The 21,155-nt window shown below is 42.6% G+C and overlaps 1 protein-coding gene across 1 annotated transcript in view; it reads right to left on the bottom strand.

Annotated features, from left to right (window-relative positions):
* Positions 1-21,155, bottom strand: part of csmd2 (CUB and Sushi multiple domains 2) — a 1,323,345-nt gene that overhangs the window by 206,503 nt on the left and 1,095,687 nt on the right. The window contains exons 29-32 of the mRNA XM_068006939.1: positions 19,541-19,728; positions 15,247-15,441; positions 11,360-11,476; positions 9,942-10,055 (exon numbers count right to left, since the gene is read on the bottom strand). Of these exons, the coding sequence (XP_067863040.1) occupies positions 9,942-10,055; positions 11,360-11,476; positions 15,247-15,441; positions 19,541-19,728 (614 nt within the window). The remainder of the gene's footprint in view (positions 1-9,941; positions 10,056-11,359; positions 11,477-15,246; positions 15,442-19,540; positions 19,729-21,155) is intronic.

The raw sequence follows: 21,155 nt of genomic DNA, 5'->3' as shown, positions 1-21,155 counted from the left end.
AATCACATACAGATTCACACTCAGAATTATGGTAGGCTCCAAAATGCCAATAAATGCACTAAATTAGACATCAGACAATCAAAATATCCCGGGGGAAGGGGGGATCATGCAATATAAATCTCACGCCTTCAGCGCCCACATCCCTCTTCAGTAGTTTCTCAATCACTACTGTTGCTACCTGTGCTTTTGTGGAATGTTGGATATACCTGCAGCTTAGGTTATGGCAAGCTCATGTCCATCTGCATTCTGCCTAGCTCCTTATCTTCACATGGCAGAGAGCTATATTTAGAGCGGTTATTAAGCAGTTGGCTTTTGGGGGTTGTGTCAGCCTTTTTGAAGCTGTTGGTCAGCTTTTGTTGGTGTTCAAGCTTAGCATTTATGTGGAGAGCGACAAACAGATATATTCAGTTGAAGCTGGTTGCCTCGCATAGATGCATGAGGAATACATTTGGTTGAAACAGTCCTGTTTATGTGTATTGTTGAATTTGGTTCCAACATGTCATATAGCTTGGCTGAGTGGATCAAGAATTTGTTTTCTGTACCTCAGTGCATTGGTTTTATTCTTCTAACATGGATCGAATTGAAGATCAGAAATCCTCAAGTCCATTGCTGGCTGTCAGGAGTCGGCAGCAAATTTCAGTGGCACTGGTTACTCAAGGGCAGGACGTCCACAGAAAGAGCCAACCTCTGGACCCTTTGAGCAGAAAACTACCTCGATTGATTGTCCTATGTCAGTCACAGTGTCAACAAAGGAAGGCACAGGACAGGCCTTCTAAACTTCAGGACCACCCAGCCAACTGGAAGGAACAGCAGAGAAATATCAGGATTCAACCAGACAGCATTTATAAAGGGCTGAGTAGCACAGTGGACTAAGCACACTGTCACCTCTCTCTGGGATCAGTTTGATTCAGACTGTTGGAATGAAAGCCTCTTCTCTCTTTAACAGCTCCAAGGATTCTAAATAAAATGAGTTTTGGAGTTCTTAGTCAAGTTGCCAATGAATGTGGGTCCACAGCACAAAACTATCCAAGATTCAGCACAAATTAGTACCATGACTTAGTGAGGCAGTATAAATAATTGGTTTGAAGAAGTAAAAACATTCAGACTGGTGCAGTAGAGGTGCATTATTGAGGCAGGGTTATGGCATGTTAATGGGGCAGGGTTAAGTGAGTTTTACTTTGAACTTCTTTGTTAATTAGTAATGTATAGTTAAGGATCCTCTGGGAAAGAGTGATCATAATATGGTTGAACTTCATTGTGAGTTTGAGAGTGATGTGATTAAATCCGAAACTATGGTCTTGAATTTAAACAAAGCCAATTGCGTAGGTATGAGAGGCAAGTTGGCTAAGGTAGATTGGAAAATTAAATTAAAAGATATGACGGTAGATAAGCAATGGCGACCATTTATAGAAATAATTCATAATTCTCAATGAATATACATTCCCTTGAAGAATAAAAACTGCATGGGAAAAGTGATCCAACCGTGGCTAACTATAGAAGTTAACGATATTATTAGATTAAAAGGAGAGGCTTAAAATGTTGCTAGAAAGAGTAGTAAGCCTGAGGATTGGGAGGATTTTCGAAATCAGCAAAGGATGACCAAGAAATTGATAAAGAGGGAGAAAATTGAATATGAGAGTAAACCAGCAAGAAATATAAAAACAGATCATAAGAGCTTCTACAAGTATATAAATAAGGAGAGATTAGCAAAAGTAAATGTGGGTCCCTTTGAAACAGAAGAAATTACAATAGGGAATGAGGAAAAGTCAGAGACATTAAACAAATATTTTGTATCTGTCTTCACAGTATAAAACACAAAAAAATATCAGAAATAATGGGGAACCAAGGGTTTAATGAGGGTGAAGAACTTAAAGGAATTAAAATTAATAAAGAAAAAGTACTGGAGAAATTAATGGAACAAAAAGCCAATAAATCCCCTGGACCTGATGGCCTAGATCCTAAGATTTTCAGAGAGATGGCTGCAGAGATAGTGGATGCACTGGTTTTGATCTTCCAGAATTCTCCAGATTCTACAATGGTCCTTGTGGATTGGAAGGTAGCAAATATAACACCGCTATTCAAGAAAGGAGGGAGAGAGAAAATAGGGAACTATAGACCAGTTAGCTTGACATCAGTAGTAGGGAAAATGCTAGAATCTATTATTAAGGACATAGTAACAGGGCACTTAGAAAATCATAATATGATTAGGCAGATTCAACACGGTTTTATGAAAGGGAAATCGTGTTTGACAAATCTATTAGAGTTTTTTGAGGGTGCAACCAGCAGGGTAGGTAAGGGGGAACCAGTGGATGTAGTATATTTGGATTATCAAAAGACATTCGATAAGGTGCCACACAAGAGGTTGTTGCACAAGATTTCTATTCTGTGATTCCATTAGGGCTCATGGGATTGGGGGTAATATATTAGCATGGATTGAGGATTGCTTAACGGACATAAAAGAGAGTTCGAATAAACGGGTCGTTTTCAGGTTGGCAGGTTGTAACTAATGGGGTGCCCAAGGATCAGTGCTTGGGCCTCAGCTGTTTACAATTTATATCAATGACTGAGATGAAGGGACCGAGTGTAATGTATTTAAGTTTGTTGATGATACAAAGCTAGGTGGGAAAGTAAGCTGTGAGGAGGGTGCAAAGAGGCTGCAAAGGGATAGAGACAGGTTAAGTGAGTGGGCAAGAAGGCAGCAGATGGAGTATAATGTGGGGAAATGTGACATAATCCACTTTGGTAGGAAGAATAGAAAAGCAGAATATTTTTTAAAAGGTGAGAGACAAAGAAATAAGAACATAAGGATCTCATTGAAATGTATACAATTCTTAGAGGCCTTGACAGAGTAGATGCTAAGAAGCTGTTTCCCCTGACTGGAGAGTCTAGAACTAGGGGTCATAGTCTCAAGATAAGGGGTTGGCCATTTAGGACCAAGATGAGGGAAGAATTCTTCACTCAGAGGGTTGTGAATCTTTGGAATTCTCTACCCGAGGGTTGTGGATGCTCAGTCGTTGAATATATTCAAGACTGAGATTGATAGATTTTCCGACACTAAGGGAATCAAGGGATATGGGGATATGGCGGGAAAGTGGAGTTGAGGTAGAAGATCAATGATCTTATTGAATGGCGGAGCAGGCTCGAGGGGCCATTTGGCCCACTCCTGCTCCTATTTTTCATGTTCTTATGTTTCTACCTGAGCTTGAAAATAACATTAGATGTTAAAAAAGGGCAACTGATAATAGAATTAACATTGATAACCATAAAAAAAATCACCAAAAATATCAATTTTATAATTAATTTCAATGTAACTGTATACGACTCACCCAGGCACTTTGTAAAGGCCAGTGTGAATCCTTTTTCTCACAGTATCTGTATATGATTATTTGATTAAGTATTCAGATCTTAAGTAGGTGTGATTAATTCTCCAGTTATCTGATTCCAAATTTCGGAGTCAAGCTGAGGCTCCCTTATGTCAAGTTAAGGTGTTGGTTGGGTATAGTTTGGATAAGAGGAGCAATGCTTCAGTTAGCAACAAAGACAGACGATACGCAATGAACAGGAAACAAGTTCGCGATTAACTGGGGCTGTAAACAAGAGCATGTTGCTCTGCGGGCCGTGACTGTAAACAGTGCAGATTGAGAATGTGAAGGTAGGTCAGCTTCAGGAATTTAAAACACTTACATAAAAGAAAATCCCTTATCAAAATACTAACTCACATAGGAGTTAGGTTTTGATTCTTGGATTTGTGAACTTTAGAAGCGTATCCTGATAGATCCAGTAACAGCATTTCCTTTTGGAATGCTCAAGTTCTGTTTGAACCGTTTCAATTTCTTCCACGAACAGTCTTCCAATGTATTTCCCAATGCCCCCTTTATAGTGTGGGTGTCTTGTGTTATCAATGTGCTCCTTTTTTGTGCAACAGTTTGGATCTGGAATAACTGCACTTCTGCAAGATTTGCTGACACGCAATTGTTCAAAAGTCACTTTACGATTTTGGCTACAGAGCTTCTCCAATGTTGGGGAATGCTTGCACAAGCCCACAGTGCGTGCTGTGGGGCCAGGCTGAGAATTCAGCCGCCATGTTGCCATTTACGTTTGCCATCGGCGGCATTTTTTCCTTGGAGACAAGGAATAAAAATATCTCATGAGGTTTCTGTACTCTGACACTGTAATACGCCAGGTACCAAATTCAGTCCAGAGCACTCTCTCACGTAACACCATTCCTCCTCAAAGCAGCTGCCAGTAACTGCACTTACACTACTGGCACCCTCTCAACCATCAGGTCCTTTACAGCCCCAGTAACTGCAATATAGCATCTTCAAATCTATCACAGGCAATTCAGTCCCTGTATGACTCTAAGCTTCCACGTTGGTACATGATGATAATTAACATAATGGGCTCAATTTTGAAATGGCGGTGGGTTGGCAGTGGGGGGGGGGGGGGTTAAGGTGCGCGTGGCAAACCCGAATCAACAAAACTTACAGTTTCGGACGCGATCGCAACGTAATTGATGGTGATTAAAGTTCTTTCTGGGATTCGCGCCTGCCAGCCAGCCTGATTGATAGACTGGCTGCCGACAGGAGCTGCAATGCGAGGGGGGGGGGGAGGGGGGAGAGAAAGAGAGAGAGCGAGACATCATCGACGCTGGAATGAAAGATCGGGGTGGGGGGGGAAGTGGAAGATCGGGGCAGGGGGACATCGGGGGGTTGAAGAGGAGGACATCGGGGAGGTGCAGTGGGGGACATCGGGGGGGGGGGGGTGAAGAGGGTGAGATCAGAGAGGGAGACATCAGACATCGGAGCAGGGTGGAAAGGTAGGTTGATTTTGTGTTTTAACTTCGTGCAATGGTTTATTTTGTTTCTTTTTGCCTGATCCAGCCCTTCAGAAGCCGTGGGAAAGCCGCCCAAGTAAGTTAAAAATCGTTCTAACTACCTGATATGTCACAAGTAAAGTGCCTTAAGTATCTCAATGAGGTACATTTGGTTCTTTCACTATCATCCCACCGCCTTTAATTGCCGGCGGGACTTCGATTCGGGACGCCTGCACACACACATGTGCGTCCATGGGGAACTCGGAAGTCAGCGGGTTGGAGCTGGCTTCTGAACCCGCTCTGTATTTCTGCAATTTTCACAGCCCCCCCCACCCCCAAAGCATCCGCAATTTACATGCACTGTTGTATCTCACAAACGAATAGAAGTGAAAAATGTTGGTTATTGTGTTTATTGCACAGGCCCAAGGTTTTGATAAATGTATAAATGGTTCCAGCATTGCATTCACTATTTGTAATGTTAATTAATGCTTTTGCGTATTGGATTGCGCACATATTACATTGGCTCAGATTTTGCTGTGAAAGTAACGGTAAGGCTAACAGCAAGCGGACATATGCCATTAAACATGAAAATCCAGAAATTGATGTCCGAGATGTGCTGCTCCTCCATAAGATGCCCAAAATCGGCATCTCGCCGTCTGGCTCCCATTCAAATATATTGAATGACGTGACGTTCCTGCACTGACATCCTAGATGTGGACTAAACGCACCACAAAAAGTTAGGGCTTGTCCAGTCTAAGCACACTTTTAACAGCGTGGTAAGTCTTAATTACTGCCAAACAACCTCCCTGGCACTGAAAATTAACTTTTTCAAGTGTGGAATCTCATTCCTTCAGCTTTTAATTGATGTTGGAAATTTTTTTTGCTACTTTTTCTTTCTGTCTCTTTTATCTCTCTCACTTAATCCAATCTTCCTTTCCCTCTCTTTATTTTGCTTTCTGTACCTGATGTGACATTGAATTCATGATGTGACATTGAATTCGTTCGCAGTTCACAGCAAAATCTGTCCCATTGTATTTCATTAACTCACATAAGTACATTGTATCAGCAACCACAAGAGTGCAGATTATATACCTTCCTCTTTAACCTTAAACAGTACTGTACTGTCACGATACCCATAAATATGTAACTCTAGAAAACTGAATTAATTTACTGATTGTTATACAGAAACCAGTGTAGAAATTTAGTGGGCCATTTCTCCCACTTTACCCCATAGGAACATAATTCATGTTGCAGTGAGGCTATATCACGTTACTCACATTGCAGTGATTCTATATCGCATCATTCACGTTGCAGTGACACTGCATCACATCACACATACTGCAGTGATACTGTACTAGTCACTCACACTGCACTCATATTGAAACAGTCACTCACATTGCACTGATACTGCACCAGTCACTCACACTGCATTGATACTGCACCAGTCACTCACACCGCATTGATACTGCACCAGTCACTCACACCGCATTGATACTGCACCAGTCACTCACACCGCATTGATACTGCACCAGTCACTCACACTGCACCAGTCACTCACACCGCACTGATACTGCACCAGTCACTCACACCGCATTGATACTGCACCAGTCACTCACACTGCACCAGTCACTCACACTGCACCAGTCACTCACACTGCACCAGTCACTCACACTGCACCAGTCACTCACACCGCACTGATACTGCACCAGTCACTCACACTGCACTGATACTGCACCAGTCACTCACACTGCAGTGATACTGCACCAGTCACTCACACTGCACTGATACTGCACCAGTCACTCACACTGCACTGATACTGCACCAGTCACTCACACTGCACTGATACTGCACCAGTCACTCACACTGCACTGATACTGCACCAGTCACTCACACTGCACTGATACTGCACCAGTCACTCACACTGCACCAGTCACTCACACTGCACTGATACTGCACCAGTCACTCACACTGCACTGATACTGCACCAGTCACTCACACTGCACTGATACTGCACCAGTCACTCACACTGCACCAGTCACTCACACTGCACTGATACTGCACCAGTCACTCACACTGCACCAGTCACTCACACTGCACTGATACTGCACCAGTCACTCACACTGCAGTGATACTGCACCAGTCACTCAAACTGCACCAGTCACTCACACTGCACTGATACTGCACCAGTCACTCACACTGCACTGATACTGCACCAGTCACTCACACTGCACCGATACTGCACCAGTCACTCACACTGCACCAGTCACTCACACCGCACTGATACTGCACCAGTCACTCACACTGCACTGATACTGCACCAGTCACTCACACTGCAGTGATACTGCACCAGTCACTCACACTGCACTGATACTGCACCAGTCACTCACACTGCACTGATACTGCACCAGTCACTCACACTGCACTGATACTGCACCAGTCACTCACACTGCACCAGTCACTCACACTGCACTGATACTGCACCAGTCACTCACACTGCACCAGTCACTCACACTGCACTGATACTGCACCAGTCACTCACACTGCAGTGATACTGCACCAGTCACTCAAACTGCACCAGTCACTCACACTGCACTGATACTGCACCAGTCACTCACACTGCACTGATACTGCACCAGTCACTCACACTGCACCGATACTGCACCAGTCACTCACACTGCACCAGTCACTCACACCGCACTGATACTGCACCAGTCACTCACACCGCACTGATACTGCACCAGTCACTCACACCGCACTGATACTGCACCAGTCACTCACACCGCACTGATACTGCACCAGTCACTCACACTGCACCGATACTGCACCAGTCACTCACACTGCACCAGTCACTCACACTGCACTGATACTGCACCAGTCACTCACACCGCATTGATACTGCACCAGTCACTCACACTGCACCAGTCACTCACACTGCACTGATACTGCACCAGTCACTCACACCGCATTGATACTGCACCAGTCACTCACACTGCACCAGTCACTCACACTGCACCAGTCACTCACACCGCACTGATACTGCACCAGTCACTCACACCGCACTGATACTGCACCAGTCACTCACACTGCACTGATACTGCACCAGTCACTCACACTGCAGTGATACTGCACCAGTCACTCACACCGCACTGATACTGCACCAGTCACTCACACCGCACTGATACTGCACCAGTCACTCACACTGCACTGATACTGCACCAGTCACTCACACTGCACTGATACTGCACCAGTCACTCACACTGCAGTGATACTGCACCAGTCACTCACACTGCACCAGTCACTCACACTGCACTGATACTGCACCAGTCACTCACACTGCACTGATACTGCACCAGTCACTCACACTGCACCAGTCACTCACACTGCACTGATACTGCACCAGTCACTCACACCGCACTGATACTGCACCAGTCACTCACACCGCACTGATACTGCACCAGTCACTCACACCGCACTGATACTGCACCAGTCACTCACACCGCACTGATACTGCACCAGTCACTCACACTGCACTGATACTGCACCAGTCACTCACACTGCAGTGATACTGCACCAGTCACTCACACTGCACTGATACTGCACCAGTCACTCACACTGCACTGATACTGCACCAGTCACTCACACTGCACTGATACTGCACCAGTCACTCACACCGCACTGATACTGCACCAGTCACTCACACCGCACTGATACTGCACCAGTCACTCACACCGCACTGATACTGCACCAGTCACTCACACCGCACTGATACTGCACCAGTCACTCACACTGCACTGATACTGCACCAGTCACTCACACTGCAGTGATACTGCACCAGTCACTCACACTGCACTGATACTGCACCAGTCACTCACACTGCACTGATACTGCACCAGTCACTCACACTGCACTGATACTGCACCAGTCACTCACACTGCACTGATACTGCAGTGATACTGCACCAGTCACTCACACTGCACCAGTCACTCACACTGCACTGATACTGCACCAGTCACTCACACTGCACTGATACTGCACCAGTCACTCACACCGCACTGATACTGCACCAGTCACTCACACTGCACTGATACTGCACCAGTCACTCACACCGCACTGATACTGCACCAGTCACTCACACTGCACTGATACTGCACAAGTCACTCACACTGCACCAGTCACTCACACTGCACTGATACTGCACCAGTCACTCACACTGCACCAGTCACTCACACTGCAGTGATACTGCACCAGTCACTCACACTGCACTCATATTGCACCAGTCACTCACACTGCACTGATACTGCACCAGTCACTCACACTGCACTCATATTGCACCAGTCACTCACACTGCACTGATACTGCACCAGTCACTCACACTGCACTGATACTGCACCAGTCACTCACACTGCACTCATACTGCACCAGTCACTCACACTGCAGTGATACTGCACCAGTCATTCACACTGCACTGATACTGCACAAGTCACTCACACTGCACCAGTCACTCACACTGCACTGATACTGCACCAGTCACTCACACTGCACCAGTCACTCACACTGCAGTGATACTGCACCAGTCACTCACACTGCACTCATATTGCACCAGTCACTCACACTGCACTGATACTGCACCAGTCACTCACACTGCACTCATATTGCACCAGTCACTCACACTGCACTGATACTGCACCAGTCACTCACACTGCACTGATACTGCACCAGTCACTCACACTGCACTCATACTGCACCAGTCACTCACACTGCACTCATATTGCACCAGTCACTCACACTGCACTCATACTGCACCAGTCACTCACACTGCACTCATACTGCACCAGTCACTCACACCGCACTGATACTGCACCAGTCACTCACACTGCACTCATACTGCACCAGTCACTCACACTGCACTGATACTGCACCAGTCACTCACACCGCACTGATACTGCACCAAGTTATTCAAACTGCAGAGGTAACATATTTCATTCTACAGGGAATGTAATAACTCTAACACACTTCCTGTCATTTTCCATGTTCAACACTTGAATTGGACAATTTTTAAAATAGCAATCGCTCTCTGGGAATCATTTTGTTTGTACATATGATTTTGTGCCCAATTATTTGGAGTTACCTGTGTGGGAGCCAGAGAGTGAGCTGAGGAGTCGGGAATGTTGTGTTGGGCCATCATGCACTTCTACCACATCATTCAGTGCTGTTTGAAAATATGTAAACTGGCCGAATACCACTGTATAGGAGAAAAACAATACATTAATTAATCGGAGAGAGCTTAATAGATGACAATTCAAAATAAAATTAGCATAATTTCATGTTATTCTTTGGCCACTTTCTTCACTGATTTAGAATTCGACCCATCAACAAAATTCAAACAGAAAAAAAAATGGGCCAGAAATCGCTCGGAGTGGTGAGGCAACGGTTACCATCGCTCCTGCGAATTAAATTAACAAAATTACTTACTGCGGGCTCTGTGGCGTTGAATTGCTTGAACTTGAAAAAAATTGTGCGCTATCAACCCAGCCTCTGAGCAGCGTGAGTTGCCGCGGCTGGAAAAGTCTGAGAGGAGAGGACACGCCCACAGAATCTGTCAGGAGGAGAAGTCCTGCCCACAGATTCAGGCTGCATTGCTCAAACAGACAAGCAGACTTCATTCTTTGAAAGTTGCTAGTCTGTATATAATTGTAAATAAAAAATGTAATTTTTTTAAATAAAAGGCCAAAGAAATAATTGAATTAAATTAAAGAGACAGAAGGGAAAAGTAAAAAAAAAAATATTTTTTTAATGATCAAGAATTATTAAAATAAAGAGTAATATGACTCCACATTTTCAAAAGTTAATTTTTAGTTGTTTGGCAGTCATTCAGACTTGCTAAAACTTAGTGTAGACCTGTATTTTTAAGTGTGCCTGTTTGGTAGCATAATTAGTTACTTTCCAGCTGGGCAGATGAGCAAGTTTGCACTTTCTCAATGATTTCCCCGATTGCAGCGTGCGATGTCCCTTTAATTCAAACCTGTCATATCACCAGCGAACCACTAGGAGCAAGTTCCGGATTTCCGTGTTTCACTGCACATGTGTGAACACCGGAACTTGCTCCTTCAATTTGCCACTAACAACATAGAGCGCTGTTGAGCTCCTCCGTTATTTCAGGAACGATTTCTGCCCCGATATTGATTAATTCTATATAAACAGTCCTCAACAATGTTCAAGAGACTTCTGGATCTGTGCAAGGGCTAAGAAAAGAAGGAAGTGGCAGTTTGAAGTTTATAAAAAGTAAGATTAGAGCATGATTCACTGTGCTACTGATGAGTCCTTTATGAACACAAAGCTAATTTAACAATTAATAAATGAGAGGGAAAGGGGAAATGAAAATCATTGCTTTGTAACAGTCAAGAATAGGAAAACTGCATTGGAAATGTATCCTGTGAGCAGGTCTTCTGTATAATAGGACAGAATGGGAAGAGTGCAATGGAACTGTATTCTAAGATCAGGAATCAATTGACTTAGGTATTATTTCAATGAGACAGAGGTCCATACCATAGTCCTTCGACACAATAATGGAATATAAACAAGTCTGTCCACCGGTGTAGTTCTTAGGGTAGTTTGGAGACAAAATGACACCTTCTGATCCAATGTATTGGCCTCCACATGGTGCTGGAAAATAAAGCAGAAGACAGTTTACAGAAATGAAGTGCAACAATCATCCTGTCAGATCTAGTACAGTGGAGCTTCTCTTCGACTGGTAGCACATCATGAATTTAATAAATCCTAATCCTAATCCTAGTACTTTAGAAAAGATTTAAAATGAATTAGAATGCGACATTCTGTGACCATTCGTTACATCCAATCGTTTCCCTTCACTTCCACATCTAGGGCATTGTGATGTTTCCTAGGCTGCTGTACCTCCAGGACACTGTCGGGCAGGGTTAGATCTCCTTGAACATTGTAATTAAAATTCCCTTTGCTCAAAGTATCTGGACATTATATTTGGACGTTACATTTGAAGGAAAGGGTTAACGTTGCCTCTTTGGAAACTTGGACATCAGTTTAAAACTGCAAATGCGTAGGAAAATTCAACATGCTTCGGTTTTCAATAACAACTGATAAGAACGAAAGACAGAAGCTTCTACAAGGTTTGAACAACTTTGATTCTCACAACAATATAAAGATTCTCAAAAACAACGTTGGTTCTTGTAACAAATAACTTAGAAAAACAGTGCTGAGATAACAAGAAATCCTTGAGAAAGATAACTGCACCTAGATTTGCATGAATAAGAAGATAGAGCTGGCAAAGAGACCGCACCTGGGTTCACACAGTTTTGGGTGGTCCAGCCAAGCATCCATCATTATGCAACGATGGGTTAGTGGCCAAAAATGGGACCTCTCTTTAGGGTTCTCTAGCACCCTTACTACAGATAAAGATAGGACATTGTAGCAGCTTCTTTACTGCTGCAGGGCTGGAGGAAGCTTTAACGGTCAACAGTTGGAGAGTCAACAGTTGGAGGAGCTCGGTGGAGCTGAACGAAGCTCACCCAGAGGATGGACGTCCAACACCAAGAAGACAAAGAACCTCAAGATGTGTCACTTCTGAACTGCCTCAACTGGAAGACAAAGAATCTCAACTGCCTTGACAAGAAGACAATGAACATCAAGACACGAGAAGCTGATCACTTCTGAGCTGCCCTGATGTTGAAATCCTTGGTTGTTTATAAAAGGTTGTATGTATTGCTTGCTTGCTTTGCTTCATGCATGTTTGTATGAATTGTTAAATCATTAAATAATTACATTACGAACCACAGGTAGAGTTATTGACTGATTTTGCTTCATGATTGTGTGCACTTTTCAAATTATTAATTAATCACATTGATTAACAAAACTACTGTGTATGGGTGACTTTCTTTGACTGGACTATTGTACGGGTCCACGAACCACAAGAAGAGCAGGATTTCACTGTAACACTATCATCGTTTCTCATCTTCAGAAACGTTGCCACCATTCTTTCCGAAATTATCACTTCCCTGCCCAATAAGACCACTGTCCTTTCCATCGCTTGGGGTGTATTTCCACTCCAAGTGTTACAGAGAAAGTTTCAAAGAACACCAGCAATGCTTGAAGACTTGATCAATGGTTTGAGACATCAATACACCCAATGACTAAGATGCATAAAAAAGTGTTAATTTCAACCCAAGCATTTTCTAAACAAAACACTTCGGCTACAACTCACCCTTTATGTGACAGTGTCTCACTCGGCCCTGTATCTTCCCTGTTGGCTTGGCAAAGATTTGAAACTTCTCATGTAAGTATGGGCATGAACACATGTCCAACCACACCCAAGACTTTAACGTGAAAAGGCTTCGTGGAAAATTCACCACCTTATCTAAATTCCGATTGTCCCCCTCCCCCCACGTGTGCCCGTCACATGGTGTTTGTCAGAAAGTAGTAAACAGAGAAAGTTTGTACTGTAACACCAGAGGATAGAAGTGACTATTGGTGATAATAGTAAATAAAGGCTTAGCATATCAGTATGATATTTTTCTGCCTCCTATTTTAACAGAGGAGTTAGCCTATTTACTTTGAAATGAATGAATGCCAGTGTTAAAATATCAGACAGTACAACGATACACAAAAGCGTTAAAGCATTTATCCATTATTATCACTAACAGTCAATTCCAGCCTCAGTTTTTCAAATGTGCCAAAATTAATTATATTTCTAAATTAAATTTGCTCAGATTGCTGTGCTATTTATTAGGTATCCAGGGTTAAAGGGACAATCAGATTTCTTAATAAATAATCTAATAATATTATCTAATCATATCTTTTAAATGCTATATTCAGGTAGAATAGTCAGATTAAAATTCAGATCATGTAAGCATTTTAATTATGACATTGCATAATAAAGAAGTCAACGCAAGAAATCAAAGTAAAATGACAGGTTAAAATTATATTCCTGACTCACTACTCTCGATATAAAATAATAGCCTACACTTCTGTGGTGTTGCACACTGAGAGTCAGAGGGTGTTGTTTTATAATGACCAGAATGTTTATGCAGTATATTATGTAATGCCAGGTAAAAATATTGAATTAAACAAAGGCCCCATTGCACATGATTGAGTGTCTCGATTTTCAGAATGAAAAATATCTGCAAAAAGCACAGAATGAATATTTAGCACTTCAGTCAGTGACGAAGCAGAAACAAATGGCAAATAATTCAAATCAGGTAAAAAATATTGAATGAAAAATCTGAGGAAAATAGGGCCTGTCTTTTAAGGGGAAAACAAGGATAATAAAGCCCAGTTTCCCAACTGAGGGTTGGGGAAGCATTTAAACTGGAATCAAAGCCCTTTGGAAAGGAGTAAGCCTCAGGAGGGAGGCATTGCAGGGATTTGAAACACTATAGAGACAACCGTATAGGTAAGTTTAATCATTCTGCTATGAATTATTCATTTTTTATGATTTGTGTTAGAAATGCTGTCACTGGTAAGCTCAGTAAACAAGCTGGCCACTGATACCGCTTTGAAAAAAATCTTGAGTGATTTGATTGGCTGGTTTTCTGATGCTTACTGGCTGCCGATTCGGAAATAATTCCCAGCTGTTTCATGAAAGGAAATAGTGATAGGTTTGTTTTGTGGTTTTTACTCCTTGCTCATAGGTAGCTTTCTCATACCTAATATTGGATTTCACCCAATCAGTATTGTTCAATTAACAGAAAGCAGTTTGTCATTACTTGCTCTTTTTCAATATGATCTTTGAGCTTATACTGATTTTTTGACTTGTACACTTTTGAGCTACAATGCACTATGATTGTGTATTATTCATAGACTTGTCTGTCAACCCTGGTTCTCTGGCACAGTAACTTCCTGTGGCACAGGCGAGCACAGCATGAGGGGTAAATTCACCAGAGCAGCTCACCCGCCCGTTTTAGAACTGGTCTGGCTTTCATATCATGGAACATAAATTGGACGGGTTCTATAACGGGCAGGCGATCCGCTCCATGAGATTACCACCTGGGTGGTGAAGACAAAAATCTCGCCTAAGGTCTCTGCTGTGAATCATACCCTGAGGCCCCAATCCCAACCAATGTCATTCAGACAGGTGATGGGGATATTCTCGTTGTGAGAAAAATTAGAGAGTGAAGCAAGCAGTGCTGTTTTGATGAATCTCCAAAGAGCCATCCACAGCAACATTCATATAAACCTTGGAAGAGATCAGCTACCCAGTTTCCTGGGCACAGAATGATATATGCCATGTTGACATCTACAAAACCAGAAGGAAAATGTATTATAAAATGGAGTGGTGGAGAAGATACCAGAGAATTAAAATAGACATTTTTCCTTATAGCAAGTAAATGGTGGTTACTTGTAAAGTAAATTGCATCTTGTACAAATATATCTGAACTGAACTTTTCCACGTAAGATGCAGTTACCTGAACAAGATGGAACAGGCTTGTTCCAGGAGGGTTTCCCATCTCCTCCCATGATGCAAGTCAGAGTCGAATAGCCAACTATCTCATAGCCACTGTCGCAGTAAAAGGTCACCGTGGATCCAAGCTTGAGGTCTGTCCCCACCCTTGTGGCATTCTTGATGGTTCCAGGATCAAAGCAAGATTCTCTGGGGTTCTCTTTAATCACAAAAAGTGCAATAAAATATTCATTAAGTATTTTGCTGTTTACTTTTTTGCAAAAACTAATCCCATTAAATTTTGATGATGGCAAATTCTGAAAAGATCATGTGGGCTCTGCAATTGTATTATCAAAGGCAATTTGTGATATTACACCACTTATAACGAAAACAGTTGCTTCTAACAACACGTTTTCCTGGAAATTCTGACCTGCAAGTCAGTGGTGCTTACCTGAACATCTATTAACTATAATTTCTTTGAAGGGGGGGCGGGGGGGCGGTGGAGAAGGCAGAAGAATCATAGCAAATATCGCATACACATACGTATCGATATGTAGATAATATACATAGGTATGCCTGTTCACCAACAGATCAAATTCAAATCTTTGTCTCCATTGACAAATTCCTCCATGGCCTCACCCCTCCTTGCTGCTGCAGTCTCCTCCACCCCAACATCCCAACCTGTCAGTCCTCCTACTCCAGTCTCCTGAGCATTCTCCCTTTCTGCTCCACCATTGATGGGAATGCCTTCAGCTGACGAAGCCCAACTCTCTGGAACTCCTTGCTAAACCCCTCCATCCTACAACTTCGCTCCCCGCCTGTAAAAGCCTTCCCAAAACCAAACTTTGGGTCATCTCTCCCCTGTGAAGCACCATGAGATGTTTCGCACATTGAAGCTGCAATGTAAATGGAAGTTGCCATTGTCATTGAGTGCTGATGACAAATTAGAGGAGCAAGAAATTGATTAAGGGAGTTACTGACAGTGTAAAAGCTGAATTGTCACCAGGGGATACTGCCATTTATATCTGTATTTAATTTTATGTCATTTAAACTCTGACAGACAATTCCACTGGTCATGTTTTTGAAAAATGAACTTTCAAATAAACAAGAGAAGTAGACAGAAAGTGGAAAGGCCGATGAAATTAATCTAAGTTTTTGTCAAAGGTTGATTTGTAAAAGGAACCCTGGCAATTAGATCCCTTCCTTCAACGGATTTCTGATGATGAAACTCTTTAAAAGAGAATCTAGTGGTGGGAAGTCAGGTCTCTGCCCTGCCATATTGCTTATCGTCGCGCCCACTTGACGCCTGGAAAATGGGCACAACGATGTTGAATTTAGACCCCATTGGGGCGAGGTGGTGGGGTGGAATGTAACCCCACTGTGACAGTATGTTGGAGATTCAAGAGATTAAGGAGCACTTCCTTTCAGAGACAATGTCATTTTATTCATTTAAATAAACATTGCAAAAGAAGAAATTGAATTGTGTAAGGCAGAGCTGTGGAAAACTATTAAGGTGTACTACAGCTTAATATTATTGTGTTTAGTGGTTCCAACGGTCCAACTACCATTAAATACAATAATAACAGTGCATTTCCACAATTTCCGAGATGCAGCCAAAGGCAAAGTGGTACTTGACATGAAGTGTTTCATTTTTTGCAAATCTGCTACCAATGGGCTCCCCAGTGAACTCATTCCACGGCTGTAAATTGCAAGCAAGTAATACATCCAAGCAAAACTGTTTACAGGTACCAATGCGAGAATAGTTCAGGTTATATTCAGAAATATACAAACACTTCCTGTGTTTACTAACTGAAATGACTGTGGCCTTTCAAGCATATTCTCAAATACGCAGCGGGTAATGATTACCCAAGGAACCTGGCAACCTAGCATGTACATGCTGGCAATCAAGGTCATGCTGCGATTGGGGATGAAGCACACTGAGCTGAGCTAGCCATCCCAAAGGATGGATGGGAAAATGGCCACTTTGAGGGTGGCACTGTCGGAGATACGGCAGCAAGTCTTTTGTCTACCCTCTCATTCCAACCATTTTATGTAATATTGGGGAGTAATAGGGAACTTACTAAAAGAAAAACAAAACATAAATAAAGGAGGAAAAGAGGGAAATTGATGCTTCTTAACTAAAACATTAAACCATCTGGATAATAAATAGCAGGTTAAGGCTACAGATGTCACTGTAGCTCTTCCACCTGAAATTTAATCGTCTCCCAGACTTCTTATGATATAGGGTTAATTTTCTCACCATGTACTGGCGATAGGAAAATTACCCCCTATATATGTGTATCGTTGACCTGGTACCGAGATGATCATACCAATAAGGGCTAGAAGCAGTATACAGGTATTGGGAGGTCTAAAGGATGGAGCCAAATACTCCAGAGTTGTGTCAAGATTTGACTTTTCTGAAAAATGCTTTTGTTTTGTTGTTCAGTTTGGGTGCTGTAAATGGGAAAACGGATTGCACCTGACACAATTCATCAGTTTGAGTCTCTTTTAAGCATAAGGATGAAGACATCGTCAAATGCTCAAAGGTAGGTATGACCCATCTTTTTGGAGCTGGGGGCTGGATGCACATGTTGAAACCAGTGAGTGGGCCACATATGATTATGTAGAAATACACAAAGAATTCAAGCCATCCTATGCACATATCATCCCCCTTTTTTCCTCTTATTCTCCCCCTCCTTCGCACTCCCCTTCCACCCCACCTCTACCCGAAGTTTGAAAACTGGTGGTTTTCCAATTTAAAATAAAATTACTGCTTATCTGAAGGCACATTTTGTTTGTACGACTTCAGCAGCGAACATTATGGTGTTGTCCATTAGAGCATGAGCAAGAAGTCACCTCTGTTAAATTGTTGTATTACTGTAATGTAATGACAATAATAGCGAATACGTTCCTGCACTCTGGGGAAAAATGTCCGTAAAATCAGGGATTACGACTGTATTTTAGGAGAACCCCTAGATCCTCATTATTTTGACACTCATTTGCATGACCGTTAGTCACAGCCTAGCTCAGAGCATGTTTGGAAACCTCCTCTACAGTTATAATGACAACTTGTTTCATTTACCTCTGCATCTCCCTCACATTATAGGGGAAAGCTTTACATTAGCCAGATTCATGTTTATTTAACTCAATAGTTTACTAGAATAGAATTGAGTCACTTAAAATCCACTACATATGGCTCTCATTCCAGTGGCTGCTCCTTTCATTTATTACTTGTTTATGTTGTATGTCCACTAATATGGTTAAGTATTACACTGTGTTCGATAAGACGATCCTTTATGGGGAGCGAACAGCTTAGTGATTACATTTACTCACTCCAGTAGGCTTCACTTGCTTTCACGAAAAGCAATGTTCTCTTTTCTAAATGAGCATGGTCTAACAATGTGATTCGCACCGTTACCATCAGAAAGTCAAAACTATAAATCTCAGAAGCTCTCTACTGATCCAGCAACTTAGAGAAAAGCAGGAATGCCAGTCAGCTTGCAAAAAAAATACCAGGAAGGCCTTATTGGGCCGAATGGCTTTTTCCTGTTGTTACAAATTCTTATGGAAATGGGCGAAGCACAGTCTGTAAAATCCATTCAAATCCAGTTCTCATGCTGAGCGACCATTCATCTGTTTCATGACTATCAATTTATTGACCTGGTGTGTAGCTTCTCCCCTCCCCCGGACCCCCCGACACTCCCCCTTGGAGACTACAGGCATGAAAATAGACATGACATCAGATGATTATAAGACAGATAAAGGATGTGTTTAATTGGGTGAAAGCCACTGGAGCAGGTTTAAAAACAAAATCAATGATTTAATTGAGAGAATTTTTTTGCATCTGTTCCTGTAGCAGACATCATCCCTCAGCCAGGAAGGCAGCCGAACAATCTGCTCCCAGGTGTTACTGGAGAGTGGCCTAGTGTCACTTATCTTCTTAGTTTCTATTGTTCCTTTCCCTTCCTCCCTGTCTGCCAGGTCATGACTTGGTGGCACCCGCACCCACCATTAACAAACAGGCCGGGCAACTTCCATTTGTGCACCAGTCAACTACGCGATTTATGCCCTGGAACATTGCAATGTCATCAGAACAACAGATGGCAACATAATTAATTACATTATTCTTTAAAAAAATACGCATAATCTATGGGGAAATAATGAAATAAAAGGTGTACATTTTTTTTTACAAAGACTTGGATGCATGGTTGCACTCAGTTGAACTGCACGTGAAAGTTATCCCTGGGGCATTAATACAAGTAGTACTTTCTTGTTAATTATTGTTTACATAATGATCTGCTTGGATGGAAAAGAGTTACCCATATATTCAAGAGCAAATCCCGTCATGCTGAGGGACGCGTCACTGCGAAAGGCCAGAAAGAGGTCGTTGCTGCTGCTCTCTATTCTGTCAGGCACCTGCGAGCCTTGAAAGCTGCCAATCAGAGAACTGAGAGAGTCTGGTCCATCATAGATATGAAGGAAATCATAGCCAGGCTCCACATTAAAGCTGAAAGCATAGAAGAACAACATGATTCAATATGATTTTCAAAAGTAATTAAAGCAAAATTACAGTCTTCCTGAAGTCTACTTCATGGCCCATGAGCACATTCAATTTTTCTTTTGCAAACTTCACCTTATAGCATCCTGATTAACAGCAGGGGTCTTACTGCTTTGATGTCATGACATGATAACGTTTTTATCTGTTACCATTTTTCTTGCTTAATTGTCAGGATTAATGCTGAATGAGATACTTATCTTTCTTGGGTTCAACTTAATTTGATTCTTTGTTGTTTTGATTTTCTCACACACCATGCAACAATTTGAAGTCTCTATCATTGCCAGTCTAACTAAAGATATCCCTTGGGAGTAGATGGGAATGACACCCTATCTGAGCTTTCCCTCCTGAGGAATACACTGATTGTGTAAAAAAAAAATCAATGGTACAATCCTGACTCCTACCAAAATCCCGAGTCCCGCCAAGATCCCAAGCCCAACCAAAATTCTGAGTCCAACCACTCTGTGACACTGATTCTGGATTGAGATGGTCACTGATAAATTGTTTTATTTTGTCCAGAGATGTTCGATGCTAATATCCGTGAAATTTCCAAAAGCAAAAAGTAACACTGGCCTCAAAGTTGCTGGGCCCATTCTGCCAGTGCAAATGTAGCACAGTAGAACCCCTGAGCTTCCCCAAAGTGTGGGAAGGAGAAGAGAAACACAGAAGAAAAGAAGAAAATACAGAAGGACTGGTGAGGGTGAGGGGCACAAAAGGTAAGGAAGAGAGAGACTCAAAAGGGAAGGAGGGAGGCTATCTTTTTCACACTTACCAGTATCTGTATCTTTAGTAAGGAATCTTATAACACCAGGTTATAGTCCAACAATTTTATTTCAAAATCACAAGCTTTCGGAGATTATCCCCTTCGTCAGGTGAATGAGTGAAAGGTTCTCAAATCGCATATCTTATATTAGGCTGGGACACCATCACACCAATCAAAAGGTGTCGTTGGTGTTCAAACAGGCCAGTCACGGAGAACAGTACGTCCCAGTACACTGAATATACATTGTGTCAATTACACAGACAGAGAGAAAGAGACCCAAATGGCTGAGAGAGAGTATTAAAAACAGATAACTTTTTTTTCCCCTTTTGCTGGTGGGGTTACGTGTAGCGTGACATGAACCCAAGATCCCGGTTGAGGCCGTCCTCATGGGTGCGGAACTTGGCTATCAACTTCTGCTCGACGATTTTGCGTTGTCGTGTGTCTCGAAGGACACACAAATCTCCATCAAAGACGGGCACCTCAGCACCTCACTCTACCGCAAGCCCACGGACAACCTCACGATGCTCCACTTTTCCAGCTTCCACCCCAACCACGTCAAAGAGGCCATCCCCTATGAATACACAGGATCTGCTCAGACGAGGAGGAACGCGATGGA

The sequence above is a fragment of the Heptranchias perlo genome, chromosome 26 (assembly GCF_035084215.1).
Source record: "Heptranchias perlo isolate sHepPer1 chromosome 26, sHepPer1.hap1, whole genome shotgun sequence".
NCBI classification, from domain to species: Eukaryota; Metazoa; Chordata; class Chondrichthyes; order Hexanchiformes; family Hexanchidae; genus Heptranchias; species Heptranchias perlo.
The sequence above is the reverse complement of the archived record's forward strand: the minus strand, read 5'-3'. Positions and strand labels throughout refer to the sequence as shown.